This window comes from Propithecus coquereli, unplaced genomic scaffold, assembly GCF_000956105.1.
Source record: "Propithecus coquereli isolate 6110/MARCELLA unplaced genomic scaffold, Pcoq_1.0 Scaffold3, whole genome shotgun sequence".
Classification (NCBI taxonomy): domain Eukaryota; kingdom Metazoa; phylum Chordata; class Mammalia; order Primates; family Indriidae; genus Propithecus; species Propithecus coquereli.
The window spans coordinates 1,163,354-1,180,219 of record NW_012148618.1 but is presented as its reverse complement, the minus strand read 5'-3'; the positions used below and the strand labels follow the sequence as shown (position 1 = coordinate 1,180,219).

The window sequence follows — 16,866 nt, the reverse complement described above, 5'->3', positions numbered from 1 at the left end:
AGCTCAGACCACACGGGGGCAGTGCTTCCATTGACAAAGCACTGCAGGAAACTAGAACGAGGTGAATGGAGACCTGGGAGGAAGGGAGGACATTCAATTATGTGTTTAATGTGACAATGACATTTTTGATTGGCTGCGAAAACAGAATGAAGATCCCCTAGGGCTTCCAAACCAAAAGAACCAAAAGAATCCAGGACAGTGAACTAGGCCCATCGAGCATGGTCAATTCCGGGCCTCCAAACTGAATCCGCAGAGGCTCCAGGAAGAAGGAAGAATGGACACTGCCCTGAGTGCTTCTCTGGTGCTCCTGTGTGTGCAGCTGAGCTGTGAGTAGGGTGGGGGAAGAGGGGGAGAGGGGAGGAAAGGCACAGGCAACAACAGAAAGTGGGGGCAGCCCTGGCATTGAAATCTAAAGGGATCCCAGGGACAATCTGGGGTCTCCAAGGAATGTAAAACAAATAAGGAAAATTCTAAAACAAAACAAAACAGTTTATGTATGAAAATCTTTCATTCCTCCGGAGCAGGGTCAAATGAACAACCACAAGTGGAACAGAGTCCTCCTTCCCTGAAAGTCAAGGAAGGTGACAGCTTCACACTAAACTGCAGTTACAGAGACAGCGCTTCAGATTTCTTCCAGTGGTTTAGGCAGGATCCTGAGGAAAGCCTCATCTCCCTGATACAAATGCGATCAAATGTGAAGGAGAAGATCAGCGGAAGATTCACAGCCAGGTTTAACAAAGGAGATCAACACTTTTCCCTGCATATACGGGACTCCCAGCTCCATGACTCAACCGTGTTCTTCTGTGCAGCGAGTACACAGTGCTCCCCAAGCACCTGCACCTGTACCCAAAACTTGCAGAGAGGCCCAAGCACGCCTCCTTTTATACGGGCCCTGGGACACTTACTGTAACTTTGCTGTGAACAAAAAGCAATATGAGGGGCTTTTCTGTATCATAATGTCAACGTTGCTTTTGAAGACCATGTGCACAGGGATGATGCTTTCAAATACTATCTAATGTATTTTGTTTCCCAGTGTGAAGCCCTTCCTCTGTTAAAGCTGGTCCAAAACTTAAGGCTTGATATCAAAAAAGAGAGAACACTAAAGAACAAAGAAAGAACAGAGTAAAAGTCTTGCCTTTGAGCTCCTTTATAGACTTTTACAAAGACACAGAAAATACAAAATCTTGAAAACCATGACCATCAAATTCAGTATTTAAAAAAAATATATTTTGACATTCCCAAAAGACTGACTTAGAAGATCAAGCACCAAAATCTGAGGGAAAATAGTACAAAGCTCATAAAGGAAGTGGGAAAATGAGAACACAATATAATGGAAACACTAGTTCCTCCTTAAAAGGGATGAAAGTTCAACCAGCTGGTGAGAGGAAAAGTCCAGCAGTATGGCCCGAAGTTATAAACCATGAGTCTTTTTGAAAAATGCTCTTTTCTAGGGTCAGAACCCTGAGAAGATGGGGTAGGAGGAGAGTGAGTCACATTTAGGGATGACCATAGACTGAAGGAGCAGTGAGTGCAGGCACAAACTGCTTTGATCATTGTGTCTCACGTCAATACCCTCAAGAGAGCACCCACTACCGAGGAAGCACTGAGTGACCGTGTGGACAAGATGATCCATCCAGAGCATGTTGGCCAGCCAGAGGATCTCTGTCCTTGTCCACTTCAGTACTTGAACAACATATCCATGAATAGATTAGCCACGGTGACAGAATTGAGGTTCCCCATAAGCCCAGAAGCATGAATTTTCTCTCACTGAGACAGATTTAGCTACTTGTGCTGCCAAACATCCACCCTGTTAGCAATAGCCCATGAACCTCCAACACGGAATCATCCCTCAAGCAGACCAACCACCCACTTGTTGGCAAGTTGATAACATTGAACCACTTCCAGCCTGGAAGTATCAGAAACTTTTATTATTAATGCATATTCTGGGTATGAGTTTGTCTCCCCCTCCACAGTGTTGCACATAGGCGCTAACTGAGGGCTCAGAGCATCTCATTATTATGATCGTCAAGGGATCTCACATCCCTTTGCATCAAAGAACCCACTTTACAGCAAGGGGTGTGACAATGGGCGTGTGTCCATTGGGTCTACTGACCCTGCAACATATAACATTAGCCACAAACTACCAGCCTGATAGAACTCTGGAGTGACCACTTAAGGGCTCAACTACAGCACCAGATTAGCTATAGCTCTCTGAGGGGTTGAAAAGCTGTTCTTCAAGGTAACACTGTGCCCCTGTTGTATAAAATACATAGACCTGGGCACCAAGGGATGGAAGGAGGACTATCTCCCCATCAACTCCCACTTTCAATGACCCACTTCTATGTTTCCTGTTCTCACAACTGTGGGTTCTGCTGAACTAGAGGTCTTGTTTCCCTTTGAGGGGAAAGGGGAGGAGGATACTTCTACTAGGGAAACAGAAAGGTTTTTATCAAACCTAAAGTTACACACACTGCCTGGTAATTTGGGGATCCTCATGTTAGTAGACCATAAGGTCAAGAAAGGAGTTACTACACTGGCAGGATAATTGGTCCTGATTATCACAAAACTATAGGGTTGTTACTACCTAGTGGGGGCTGGGAAAATATGTCTAAAACTCAGAGGATTCACTGGGATGACTTTCAGCACTTTTATGCCAGCGATTACTGTAAGCCGGCAATTGTAGCATCTGTGGCCTGACTAGAGCAGAATAGCCAGGGGCTTAGACGCCTCAGGGATGAAGGTCTTGTCTAGGTTACCTCCCTGGGAAAGAAATCTAGACCAATAGAACTGTTAGTCAAAGGTGAAGAGAATCAAGAATGAGTGGTATAGAAGGTATTTGGAAGAAGATAATAAATATGAATTACAGACATGGAATCAACTTCAGCAAATGTAACTTGTCCCACTAACCCTCCTATTGTCTTTTTTTTTTTTAAAGAACTAGGTATCTGAGTGAATTTAACAGAGCACAAGTGGGTCTCAGCAGAGCAAGGAATGAACCATACAGATGCTGTTGGGGCCCCACCCATATCCCCTTGGCAGTCACCTCAACCCACTGAACATTGCTCTCCGAAAATCCCAGCAACTCTGAAGACTGCTTTCTGGCCATGGGAGCAGTGTGTTCAGCACAAGCCAGAAATGCCCAAGAGTTAGTGCCCCCAAATCAGTCCTTCATCAGCGATGGACAATGAGGTTATAAATGACGACTCCAGCTTCTTCATGCCTCGTTTGGGATAACTCCAAAGGGTATGCTATCCTGTTTCCCAAGTTACCCAGCTGCATTAAGTTCCACTTGGCTTTTGTGGCAGCTGTCTTGATGGCACGCCCTGCATTGGCTTCCTTCCTTCCCTGATTCGCTTCCTACCAATGTTTCCTAGAATCACTGGCAATAAACTACAGACATGCAAATCCTTCCTTTGGAGCTGACTCTCAGGGATCCAAAACCGAGATTCAGGAATTCAAATCATGAGACAAGGGTGGAGATGATCTAGAAGAAACTCTGGTGCTCCTTCCTCCATGGCCGTCAAACTGAGTTTTGCAGCATAAGGGATTTTAGCGGCTTCAGTCAGGGCTGGACCCCATGCTCACGACTCCTCTCTGAGTGGGGACACTCAGCCACCTGCCTCTGGCACAGAGAACCCTTACTCCTCTGTCAGCACTTGATAGGAAACTGGGCCCTCATTCATACTCCCAGCTTGGAAACTCCAGTTCTGGAATTACGTAAGGATCCCTGTCACTCCCTCTGGAAATGCAAAATTCTAATGAATCAGAGTAAAGTTTTTAAAAAGTTTTTTATTCACAACATTTCTTCAAAATGGAATGAGAATGATCAGAGCAACTCTTAATATAAATATAAACTAAATTTTTTGAATCAATTTAGTGCCGATGAGAACTTCTGTAATAGTCATGTCAGAGCTCCCTGATGTAGCATAAACATGGCTTTCTTTTAATCCATGGAAATTATAAGCACAATTAGACACTACATGTTCTGCTTTTACTTAGCTCTGAATTTAGTCAGTGGTCTGTCAGTCACAAGCTTATGTATTTTTTCTCATTCTTTGTATATCTGGAGAAATTATAAAAATATAAAAAATTGAATATATTAGTATAACAGGTATATTCTTATCACTGATAATTAAATGTTCATATTTTATAAGATTTGCTTTGTCATTTTTATTTAAAAGAAGAAGAGGAGGAGGAGGAGGAGGAGGAAGAAGAAGAAGGAAAGGAAAATCACAGAGTTTGCCATTGTTGTGAGTGGAATCCACCGCTTCCTCCCACTATTCCACTCTCCTCTCCAAGATTAGGTTTTATCAAGAATAATTTACCAAATAACATTCATTGGCTGTCAGGCAGATGGGAGGAGGGAGGAGGATATGTGTATATTCATACCTAATAGGTACGGTGCTCACCATCTGGGGGATGGACACGCTTGAAGCTCTGGCTTGGGTGGGGCAAAGACAATGTACATAACCTAAACATTTGTACCCCCATAATATGCTGAAATAAAACAAATTAAATAAATAAATAAAATAATTTACCATTTCCATTTCCTCTTTATCTTCTTCCTAGACCGAAAGAATTCAGAAAACATTTTTCACTCTCATTTGAAATTATAACCAAAGGCCTATTTTCTGAAAGAGAGACCAAAAGGTGTTAGAAAAACTTTCCTTGCTGAGACATAATCGTCCCACGTGTCATAGCATTTCCTGCTTTGAAGGAGACTTGTCACCAAGCGCAGAAGAGAACCCAGATCAGAGCAGGAGACTTTTCACCCTGCAGGTGAACGCTGTCAGCATGACACTTGCTAGCTGGCTGTGGGCAGTCGTGGTCTCCACCTGTCTTGGTAAGGAAGGTGTAGGTCTTTATTTATAATGGCATCTAATGGGGCTATGAAGGAAGAGGAAACATTAATAGAAAAGAACAGCATTGTCTCTTAGATCCCATCTACCTGGAGAGAGAAAGCAGACATATGCTGCCTGAGGCTTGAATCAAAAAGAAAGGTGGGTGGGGATGGGAACCAGCTTATGAGTCTGTCTGCTCCTCTCTCTGACATGATACCCCAGTGAAGCCCTTTCTCTCCTCTTTCCCACAGGATCCAGTGTGGCCCAGACAGTCACTCAATCTCAACCAGAGATGTCTGTGCAGGAAGCAGGGACGGTGACCCTGGACTGCACATATGCCACTAGCGACAGTAATTATTATTTGTTCTGGTACAAGCAGCCTCCCAGCAGGCAGATGATTCTCATTATTCGCCAAGAAGCTTATAAGCAACAAAATGCAACAGAGAATCGCTTCTCAGTGAACTTCCAGAAAGCAGCCAAATCCTTCAGTCTCGAGATCTCAGACTCACAGCTGGAGGATGCTGCGATGTATTTCTGTGCTTTCATGGTTCACACAGTGAGACAAGCGACAAGGAGAGGCTTACAGAAACCTCAGACCTCAGTGTCTGTGCAAAGGTCGGGGGCGGGGAGTGGCTGGTGTAACAGGTATAGAAAAATCATTGACGTCTCTTGGGAATAAAAGCTCCTCCTATCTGACTATAAGAAATACAGAGAGATGGATGTCTGCAAGCTTCACTCCTTAAAATAACAGCAAAGATAATGACATATGCAGTGCTTTTTATTGTGTGCCTTCATGGGTACTGTTGCATTTGGCCCTGAGAGCTTCATATGGTACAGTAATGGATCACACGTCCTAAGCATTGTGTCTGTCCAGAGAATCTTTGTAATTTGCCTGGGAGCTCTTACCTCCAGGAATCTGAACCTTTTCCATTTTGTTAATTGTTCCCTGTTCTTTTAATTGTCCATCTAGTCCAAAACTGCATCTCCTCAGAACAAGGTACCCATTTAGAACACAACAGGTTTAACACTGGGCCATAACAAGAGAGGGGATTGACCGGGCCCACCACGGACTTCAGAGATGACCTAGGCCCATGGCGCCAGGTCTGAGGCCTAGGAGAATGATGGCACAGCCTGAGAAAGGCTCTGCTGAGCAGCCGGCTCGGGGGCTGCACCCTCAGTGGTTGGAATGCTATCCTTCAGGAAGCGATAATATTTATTAAACCACTGGCTAATATATGGTGCTGTAACAGGAGTTTAGAAACCAAGAAATGGAAGCAAAATCCAGTCTTCTCATATCACTCCCTATAACTCATTTTCAGAATTTATGTTTCCCTTTCCCACAGGCCCTGCTGGATTAGAGGTCTTAGCTCCCAAAGGAAGGATGCCTCCACCAGGGCATTCGGTAACTTGCAGGTGTGACTGCCACCGAGGTCACTTTGAACTCCTGTGTGAATGGTCCAGCAGGCAAGAGAGAGTAATTAGGATGGGAGGGTAACTGACCCTCATTATCATGAAGCACTGGGTTGTTATGACACATGAGGGTGAGGAGGAATGTGTGTGGAACTTAAGCGTTTCACTTTGGTGTCTCCTGGTGTTTGGGGGCCCAATAGAAACAGCAAGTGGCAGTTGTAGCCACAAGACCTGAAAAAGGCAAAGTGACAAGAAATGAGACCTGAAATCTTCAGCAATGAAGGCCTGAAGATCTGAATGTCATGCAACCTTCCCATATTAAGTGTTTTAAAGAGCCCGCAGCCAGCCACAGCCCTGAAGATTCAGGGACACCGTGGCAATAATACATGACAAGCACACATCTGAGTAGTGCAAAGAGAGGACCATAACTGATATCACATGTGCCCGTGGTCCAGCTAAGTGCCTATCTCTGATTTTAGCCATAGTTGTGGTAGACAATTCTGGGGGATCTCACACTCACCTCAAGCTGATAACACCCGACATTAAGCACACGCTGTGTATGTTCTTTTACTTCTTACCCCAGGGCTTTCTCTGATCCCTCAGGAGCTCCCTCAGTCCTTGGGCAAGCCCAGCCTGCAAGTGTAGGTCTTACACTGTAGGGGAACCTCACACTGTAGGTCTTACCCCCGCTGGCAAGCACCAACCAGTGGGGAAAGAGAGCCAGGGATAAATGCACTAGCTTTGGGTTCTGCAAGTAGACATTTCTGAGAGGCATCCTGTGTGCTTCTTGGGAGAGTCCGGCAGCATCAAGCCCCAGTATTGGTCTACCTATTTCCTCAATCCTGCTTCCTAAATAAACTACTGTCACCCGAGTCCTTGCTGCAGGCTTTATTTTGGGGAGAAATCCAAACTAATTCAGAGATTCTTTGAAAATTTAATAGAGAAAGAACAGAGGAGAATTCAGGTGAACCTTACTGGGCTGATTGCTAATAAGGGCAAGTGAGTACTTGAGTGACTAATGGAAAAAAGAAGATGTCATCTTATTTTTTCAAAAGATGATGAGGTGAATCACATTTGCTAAACTTCAGTCTCTGCAGATACGTGATCACGTCTTTTCACTGCTCAAACACTTTACTTACCAAGTCTAAATCCTTTTAACCATCTCTCATTTCCCCCTTCCCCAAATCTGCTCACCCTTACTGTCTAAACTTCATTACTAGTTCTTCCCAAAATATGCCTCTCTTCCAGGTAGTTTATTTTCCTCACTGACCCATAGGCACCTCAAGCTCATTGCTGGCTCTAGCATTTCTTTTCTGTTTGTTCCACCGACCCAAATTTACCTTTTATGTATATTTCAGACTGTTTATACCATGTTAATCCCATAATATCCACTGGAAAGCTCCTTTCCCTCCAAGGATCTTCTTTTTTTTTTTTTTTTTGAGACAGAGTCTCGCTTTTTTGCCTTGGCTAGAGTGAGTGCCGTGGCGTCAGCCTAGCTCACAGCAACCTCAAACTCCTGGGCTCAAGCGATCCTTCTGCCTCAGCCTCCCGAGTAGCTGGGACTAACAGGCATGTGCCACCATGCCTGGCTAATTTTTTCTGTATATATATTTTTAGTTGTCCAGATCATTTCTTTCTATTTTTTAGTAGAGACGGGATCTCGCTCTTGCTCGGGCTGGTCTCGAATTCCTGACCTTGAGCAATCCACCTGCCTCGGCCTCCCAGAGTGCTAGGATTACAGGCGTGAGCCACTGCGCCCGGCCAAGGATCTTCTTTAATAGTCAAAAAATCTTTCAATTCCTTCTCCTCCGATGTCATACACTAACTGAATCTGAACCACACAATCCGACTCTCAGTGACACACCTTCTTGAGTTGTGTCATTTTGCTATTGTGTCAAGGTACTCACCTTTCCTCCCCAGATACATTACAGTTACTGTGTGGATAGAGTTTGCCTGTCCCCTTCAGCACTCATCACTGCTCTTGGAACATTAGGCACATAATAAGTGCTGACAAAGCCCTAAGATTATGCTTAAAATTTATATTATAATCATCCTATATTCCTGAAATAATATCAAGGAAAATAAAGAGGTTTCTTTGAAAAGGTAAAGCAGTGATAAAGGGGAGAACAACTACATTTTAAATATCAAGGCCTTTTGACTTACTATAAATATAAATCTGAAACTCATATAAACAGATTGAAAGGTGATCTTACTAATAATCTAACAGAGGAAAATAAACTATTAAATGGAAAGTAAGAGAAATAAACTCATAACTACACTTTGTTTAATTAAAACGTGTGTGGCCTACCTTGTTATCCCTGAGTTCTTTCTCAGCCTTTATGAGCCCTAAGCAGACAGTAGGGGTGCGAACTTCCTGCTCCAGCTCTCTGCCTCAGCTCCTGCCAAAATAAAAGGACTCAGATAACCCTACCTCACAGAAAAAGAAATAAAGAACTCCCTGACATCTTATAGTCACTTTTGTAATCAGTCTGCTGAAGCTTGGAGGGGGGAGCCATTTTTACCCTTTGAAAACACCAAGCAACTTTCCTCACCATCCAACATTTCCTTCCTCCCTCTGTGTGTCATGGCCACTCTCTCTGACTTTTGTTTTTTTCCTCTCTCTCTCTCTCTCTCTTTCTCTCTCTTTCTCAAGGGAAATAAAACATGTAATTCTGTATATCCTAATCACTGTCTGAGAATTCTTTCTCACCCATGTATGAACTTCATCCCCTAACACAGATTACTTCCAGAACAGATTTCTAAACTGAGTTCTTTTCCATATAGACAAAGAAATCGTAGAAATTGCCTCAGTAATTATCTCTTTGACCTGAAGAGGGCACTGCAGAAGTTATCTGCAAAAGTCCATCTCATGTTGAAGAATCTGCTAAGTTCCTAATAGAAACAAAAGAACTGGAACAAACCTTCCTTTGTCTGTAGAGTCTAGGTCAGATTTCCACATTTTGGAATCAAATCCTCCATCAGTTTAGAAAGCCAAGACATGGAAGAGCTTTTAGGAGCCACATTTATGATCTGGTGGCTTCAGCTGAAGGAATTTATGTGATCAGGAACCTAGAGGACCCAGAAGCTTCTGAGAATTGGTCTCTATTTTTAACAGAAGGGATTCAAAGAAAAAAATAAAATTTTAAATGCACACTTTAATATTGTCTTTTTAAGAAAACTAGCTATCGAATAAAGAAAGAAAAAAAGTCCTTTCTAACATCAGTTAGGAAGTCCAGAGAGACAGAACAAATAGGATGTACATATAGACATATGAAAGGGGATTTATTAGGGGAACTGGTTCACACAATTATGGAGACCAAGTCCCATGACAGACTGTCTGCAAGCTGGAGACCCTGGAAGGCCAGTTGCGTGACTCAATCCAAATTCAAAGGCCCCAGAAGCCAGGGGGCTGCTGGCATAAGTCCCAGGGTTCAGAGGTCAGAAAGCCTGGAGTTCTGATGTCTAAGAGCAGGCGAAGAAGAGTGTATTCCAGCTCCAAGAGAGAGAAAAACAAATTCGCCTTTCCTCTGTCTTCTTCTACCCAGGCACCCAGGCAATTGCATGGGCACATTGAGGACCGATCTTTCCCACTCATTCCACCCAGACTCGCATGCCAATCTCTTCCAGACACACGCTCACAGACACACCCCAAAATAATGTTTTACCAGTCCTCTAGATATTCCTTAACCAAGTCATGTTGATACTTAAAATTAACCATCACACCATCCACGAAGAAAAGAATTTTATCATCTAATATAATTATTTGAATAGTCTTTCATCCGCAGGTACAGGATGAAAAGGAACTGGATAGAATAAATCTAGTGCCTTTGTTTCTGTTCCGATTAACTCAGGCTTTGTAGCACAGGGAAGGCCAACAGCCTCCTTTGGTACTAGAGCCAGCTCCACCACTCCCTGCACAAAAAGGCCACCAGCCAAGGGACTCAGCCACCTACCTCTGTGCCACAGGGAACCTATGTGCCCCAGAGAGCACCTAAATGCACTGGGCCCCACACCCTGCACTGGGACCCCCACTCGGAGGTTAGTAAGCAATCTCCATCATTTCCTCTGACAAAAGAAAATGGTAAATGACTATAACAAATCAGAGAAAACCTTTTTAAAAAAACTTTTTAAAAGTTTTTTGTTCAGTGTGTTTTCAGATAAGGAGTTGAGAGTGAAGAGAACACTAACCAGGCGCTGCCTGGGGTGATCAAGACTGGGGACCCTTGTGCTCTTTAGTGAAGGTCCACCCGCTGCGACGGAATGGCTCCGTGATTGGAGCAGCTTCTCCCGCTTGGGCCATTGATTGCTGCTGCGCCTTGGTTTCTGCATCTGGAAAAGTTCTCCCACGAGAACATGGGGGTAGATGTATGAGACTCATGTATTTTTCTCCTAGTTTTTACTGTGTATAGTCTAACTAGCTAACTCCAGTGAGAAGTCCTGCAACAGTGATTCCGGATAGGCTTGACATCCCGAGGGAGTACATTGGAACTTCTCAGACTGCCTAGGAGGGGTTCTGCTTCCAGAAGAGACAACTGTCTGCCCATCCTCACCCCCATATTTGCTCAATTAAAAGTTCTTTCATATACATTATTTTATTTGATCTTTAGGGTTTATTAACTTGATGATATGTGGAAGTTGGGAACTGATTGGATGATGAATGTAAGACACTAAAGTTCTAATTGCCTAGGCCCAAGGAACAGAAAAGGATCTAAGATGGCAAGATAGACCCTCTGGCTTGGGATTCCTAATCAGCATGACGGGCACCATTAGAGAAGAAAACATTTACTCCTGAGGGTCTCATTAATGAACTCACAGCTTCAACTGGACTGAGACTGGGAGAGAAGACAGCCCAATCATCTAGAGTGTCCTATAGAGACTGGAGAGAAGGGGGAAGTCGTAAAGTAATACTATTTACCAATGTCCTGTGACTTTGCCCAGAAAAGAGAGAAGTTTAACACTGAGCAAACAAGAGAAAAAAAAATGCCACCCACAGCAAGTCAGCAAGCTGTACTTTAAGAAGTCCTCTGGAGTTAAGAACAGCTGTGGCAAAATGCTCAGTTAACCACTCTTCCCAAATGGAAATAATAAATAGGAAGGGAGCATTAAGGCCACAACTCCCTACATGGCAAGTCAGCTTTTAATTTAGTTTTTTATTCTCTTTCTTGTTTTACAGGGGTAAAAAGTTTACATAAAGCTGGACCATAGAGATGGCCTTATCTAAGATTGGATGATGCAAATTCAATAGGGAGAGAAAATTAATGCAAATGAGACTAGCGGTTGCCTGCATTGTGAGTTTTCATTTTTGTTCTGCCACCTCTTCTATAAAATGAAGACTGTAATTCCTGACCTTTCCTCTCTCATAGAAGAGTGTGTGCATGAGGAAAAATAAGATGCCATTGAAAAGCTGCCAGCTGTACAACACAGAATGTTCCCAAATGAATTTTATGTTAATTGTTCTGATTCTTCCTTCACAATGTCATTAATAGAAGGGCACAAAAGTCCTTGCAGGAACACTTGCCACCAGTATTGTAGAGCTCCCTGACACAACCAAAATCGGGTATTTTTTTTTTTTTTTAAAGAAAGTCTTCAGCAAATTACAGGGCAATTAGATATCAAAATCCTGGTTTCAATTTTCTCCAGACTGTCTGAGTGTTGTTGATATTATTGTCATTATTTTAATCATTTCTCAAAATGATACAATTTGATCAAAGAATAATATAACCAATACCTATTTTGTACCAACCTAGAGACGATTTTTTTATATTGGCTTGAAGAAGGAGAAGGGAGAGAGAAAAGGAAGGAGGAAAGGATGGAAGAGAGGGAGGGAGGGGAAAAGTAAAGGAAAGATAGAGGGAAAGAAAGGGAGGGAGGGAGGGAGAAAAGAAGGAAGGAAGCAAAGGAAAGAAGAGGGAGGGAGGGAGGGGGAGAGAGAGACGCTTACAGAGAAAATTGAAGTCAAATTAACTTTGCCTCCTATCCTCCACTCATCTCATTCTCCTCTCCAAATTATGTCTTTACGAAAACAATTTACCAGCTCCTTCCCCTCTTCATTTTTACCTCAGAATAAGTTAACAATTCTGGCATCTTTTTTATTTGACATTATATATCCACAGGTTTATTCTTTGAAGCAAAAGACAAAAAGCACCGATGAGCTTTCCTGAGGGAGACGTCATCAACAGCCCACTTGCCGCCCTATTTCCTGTTCTGAAGCAGCGACGTCCTGTGTACAGCAGATAAGAAGGTTCAGATCAGAACAGGGGATGTCTCAGCCTGCGAGAGGGAGCTGCCAGTATGACACGCCCTGGCTTAGTGTGGGCACTCGTGGTCTCCACCTGTCTTGGTAAGGAAGGCACTTGTATTTGCTTCGACTACTATCCAACAGGACTGGAAAGTAGGAAGAAAGATTAAAAATAGCCCAGGGATCTAATCTCCTCATTGAGCCCACATACTGTGGGTCAGAAAGCTGATGGATTTTGCCTGAAGTTTGGAGCAAGAAGGAGAAGGGTGGGTGGGGATGGGAACCAGCTCTTAAGTGTCTGTTCCTCTCTCCGACATGATACCCCGGTGAAGCCCTTTCTCTCCTCTTTCCCACAGGATCCAGTGTGGCCCAGACAGTCACTCAGTCTCAACCAAAGAAATCTGTGTGGCAGGGAGAAGCGGTGACTTTGCACTGCACGTATGCCACTAGTAGGTATTATTATTATTTGTACTGGTACAAACAGACTCCCAGTGGGCACATGATTCTCATTATTAGCCAAGGATCTAATAATCAACAGGCTGCAAGAAGGAATCGCTTCTCTGTGGACTTCTGGAAAGCAACCAAATCCTTCAGTCTCAAGATCTCAGACGCACGGCTGGAGCACACCGCGACGTATTTCTGTGCTTTGGCAGAACGCGCCCAGTGAGATAAACAATAGGAAGGGGTTTACAAAAACCTCAGACCTCAGCGTCTGTGCAGAAGTTGGGCGGGGCGGGGAAGTGTTCAGGGTTCAGCAACATGCAGAGGAAATCATTGTCTTCTCCAGAGGGGGAAAAAAAATACCTCCCCACCCCCTTCACCGTTAAGCTCCCTTGTGGAGCATTTAATTCTGGCTGCCAACTTTGGGTGAGTGAAGGACAGTTTGGAATGACACTCTCACAACCGAAATGATTAAGTCCAATGAGTGGGTTCCGGAGCTTAGGTTGGAGGTATGTTTAGAATGAATGGTGGGAGTACCAGATCTGGGAGAGGCCAAGGGGAGGCCAAATTGCCCAGTCATAATTTGGATCACTGAGTCATTTCCCAAAACCCCCACTCCCACCACTCACTCTAGATACATCTGCGGGGAACATGGCCAGTGTTCCCTGCAAAAAACCGGGTCCCTTTGGTAGAGTTGCAAGGGATGAGAAAATAATAGAGAGAAATGGAAAATGGAAAAAGTAAAAGAATACACTGAGACAAAGATATAGTTTTATAAGTTTATAAAGATTATAGGCAAAGCGGGAGCTCAGGGGGCTCGGACCTCTCCGTTGGTCTCAAAAAGCCCCGAATGAGGTCTTACATGGTAACTTATAGGAAATAGTGAACAATTGTCAGGGGTAACAGATTTACATAACAACAGGTAGTTCCTCTCAGGTTAACAGATTTTCAAAAGGCTTTTACAGAAGGCTTCTACAGATTCTTTAACTAATTCTATTTATGTGGGCAAACGGTTACAAAGTCTTTCAAAGGTTAATTTCTAAATTCTAAGGTAAGTTTATCATTTAAACAGAGGGGTTAAACAGAGATATGTAAGCTCCATGTTTATTAGGTTATTGTGAATGGAGACAGGTAGTCTAGAGTGGTTTAAACAAAGGCTTTGCTTTTGGCCCTTTGTGAAGCTGGCCTTTCTGGGAAGCTGTTTGTTCTGGAGGGCACTCCATTGTCAGCTCTCAGCCTATAGTTTTTAACAGATTCGCTTGTGCTTTACAAAGCAAATCCAATTCTTTAGGTCTGAGAAACGTGGCGCCTCGTGGGATACAGCCGCTACTGCCTTTCAGAGACACCCTTCCAGTGTAACACCATTCGAAATGCAAACCAGCACATTCACCTATGCCTTCAGGGCAAAGCTCTGTAAAACTCCTAAGACAGATCCTGTCCCAAAACACGTTTAATACTAATTCATGGAGCAACATACATCAGTTCCTGGGACACCACACCCCAGCTCGGCTCAGCACCCAGGTTTCCGCTTGTCTAGAAAAGTGGGTTAGACACCAAGTTCAGTGAAAGCTTCCCTTTCACACAAGGAAGATATTGTCAGGCTATTCAGGGGTTTTTGTTGTCATTGTTTTTTGTTTTTCTTAAGAGACCGGGCGGGGTCTCTCTGTGTCACCTGGGCTGGAGTGCAGTGGTATGATCATAGCTCACTGCGGCTTCGAATTCCTGGGCTCACGCGATCCTCCTGCCTCAGCCTCCCAAATGGTGGAACCACAGGAACGCAGACCCAGCTAATTTATTTTTTATTTTTTTAGAGACAGGGTCTCACTATGTTGCCCAGGATAGTCTTAAGGCCTGGCTTCAAGTGATCCATCTGCCTCAGCCTCCCAAATACTATTTAGATTTTATCTTGTCCTTTATCCCCGAGGCCCAGTGAGTCACCACTACTTACAGATTCAGGCTAGTTATCAAGCTTTTTATCAGAGCTTGTTTCTCCTTTCCGTCCTTACTTCTAATGCCTTCATACAGCTCCTCTCATTTGCACCGATAAATAATTTATTCATCTAGTCTCTCCTAAACTGTGCCACCCTTTAAACATTGCTTTTCACAGCCACCCAAGTGATCTTCCTACAATAAAAATCAGATCCTGTCCACCCCCACTTCAATAAAGCCCCGTTTCCCACAGAAATGGGACAATGGGATTATTCAGAATGTAAGTCCATCAAAGCAGAGGCCTCCTCTGTATCTCCGACACCTACCATGCCTGACAGGGTAAATGGTCACGGATCATCTACTGATGGATTAATCAGTCCCTGTTTAGCAATTCAGCCTCATGTGTTACCATATTCCCATCCCCCTGCCACTGTACACTCCCTCCTTGCAGTACATGAAATTGTTTCCTGCATCTGTGCCGTGGCTGGCACTGTTCTCTCAGTGTGGCATGTCCATCCACACTTAAACATTTGGCTATGATTTAAGAGGTTTGCAAACTTCCCCTCCTCTCTGAAGTCTTGTCCTGACTCTTGCCCCAGTAGAACTGACCACTTTCTCCTTTATCCCTAAAAAACTGAGACCTTAAGCATATTTCTAATGTAGCAAATCTAACACATTATGGTACTTATACGTGTTTTTCACTATCGTCCCACTAAAATGCAAACTTTAGTTATCAGGAACAGAGTTTTATTCATTTCAATAGCTACGGTGCCTACGACATTCCTTAATTCACAGATAGAATTTTTTTAAAAACTTTTTTCAATGAACTTAATTAATTGATGGCATTTTCCTCATTACACATGATAAAGTAAAAAATGATACATTTTTTCTTTTGCCATCTCGTCCATAGTTGTGTTAATTCAGGATTCTGAGCTAACTCATAGGATGCTATGGTATGCCGAAAATTAATAGTAATTATAATATCATGTTGTTAATATTAGTGGTAGCTAACCTTCACTGAGTATGTATATGTGCCCCACATTCTGATAGGGGCATAGTATATATTATTTCATTTAGTAGTCCCAATGAATCTATGTAATTGGTATTATTAAAATCCCGGTTTTACGAGGAATTAAAGCCCAAAGAGGTTAACTTGCCTGGAATCACACAATGTATGTGTGACTCTGTTAGATCCGGTTCCCCTCAGCCCCAGGAACAGAGAGGCAGAGTCACCGAGGCTGCAAATGGCCAAGGAGTTTATTGGCTAGCTCGAGCTAGGGTCCAAGTCCCAGAGCACCAACGCAGTGGCCTCTTCTAAGGGCTAGGACCCCGCCTTGGGGTAGAGGCTAAGCTTTTATACCTTTTTCTGTTTTACACACGACACACAGGTTTCACACGACACGCTGGGCACACCTTCCCTCCCTCCCCTCCTTAGTTGATTCGTTCCTTTAAAAGTGGCTGATTGCGTTGGCTCCTGATTGGCTCCTTTAAAAGTGGCTCCAAGCCTCGAGATTTTCGCGCCAGCGCCAATTGTGGTCAGCGTCATTTCAGGAAAAGGGGGGCATCATTTAGGGAAAACCCAAACTTAGGCCTACTCCAGGAAGTTCAGCCTGTCATGGAGTCACTCCTGCTCTTATTCCTGTTTCTGATCAACTACATTTAACAAACAACTAAAAGCAAGCACGGTCACAGAAGCAAATAGCATTAGTTACAATCAAAGAGAACACATTTTTCTAATCTCAAACAATTTGTTCCACACAAAACAAAGTACATTCTCCTACTATCAATTCCTGTCTTTCAACTCCTTAACCACTGGACTCTTAGCCTCCCCAAAGGGTGACAGAATTCTATAGCCTCTCAGTTTCATTAATTTAATAGACATATAGATAGAATAGAAGAAATAAGTTCATGAAAACTGTGTAGTACCATACTTATAGTCTGTTCTCACTTTATCTAGTGTAGCAATTGCAAAATGGGAATTATTCATTTATCTTTCTTAATAGAAGT

At 43.4% G+C, this 16,866-nt stretch overlaps 1 gene segment (V, D, J or C); it reads left to right on the top strand.

Moving 5' to 3' along the window:
- The first annotated feature begins 4,736 nt into the window (after positions 1-4,736).
- Positions 4,737-16,866, top strand: part of LOC105814408 — a 254,908-nt gene continuing 242,778 nt past the window's right edge. The window contains 3 exon segments of the C gene segment in view: positions 4,737-4,843; positions 5,093-5,388; positions 9,036-9,046. Coding sequence covers positions 4,795-4,843; positions 5,093-5,388; positions 9,036-9,046 — 356 coding nt within the window.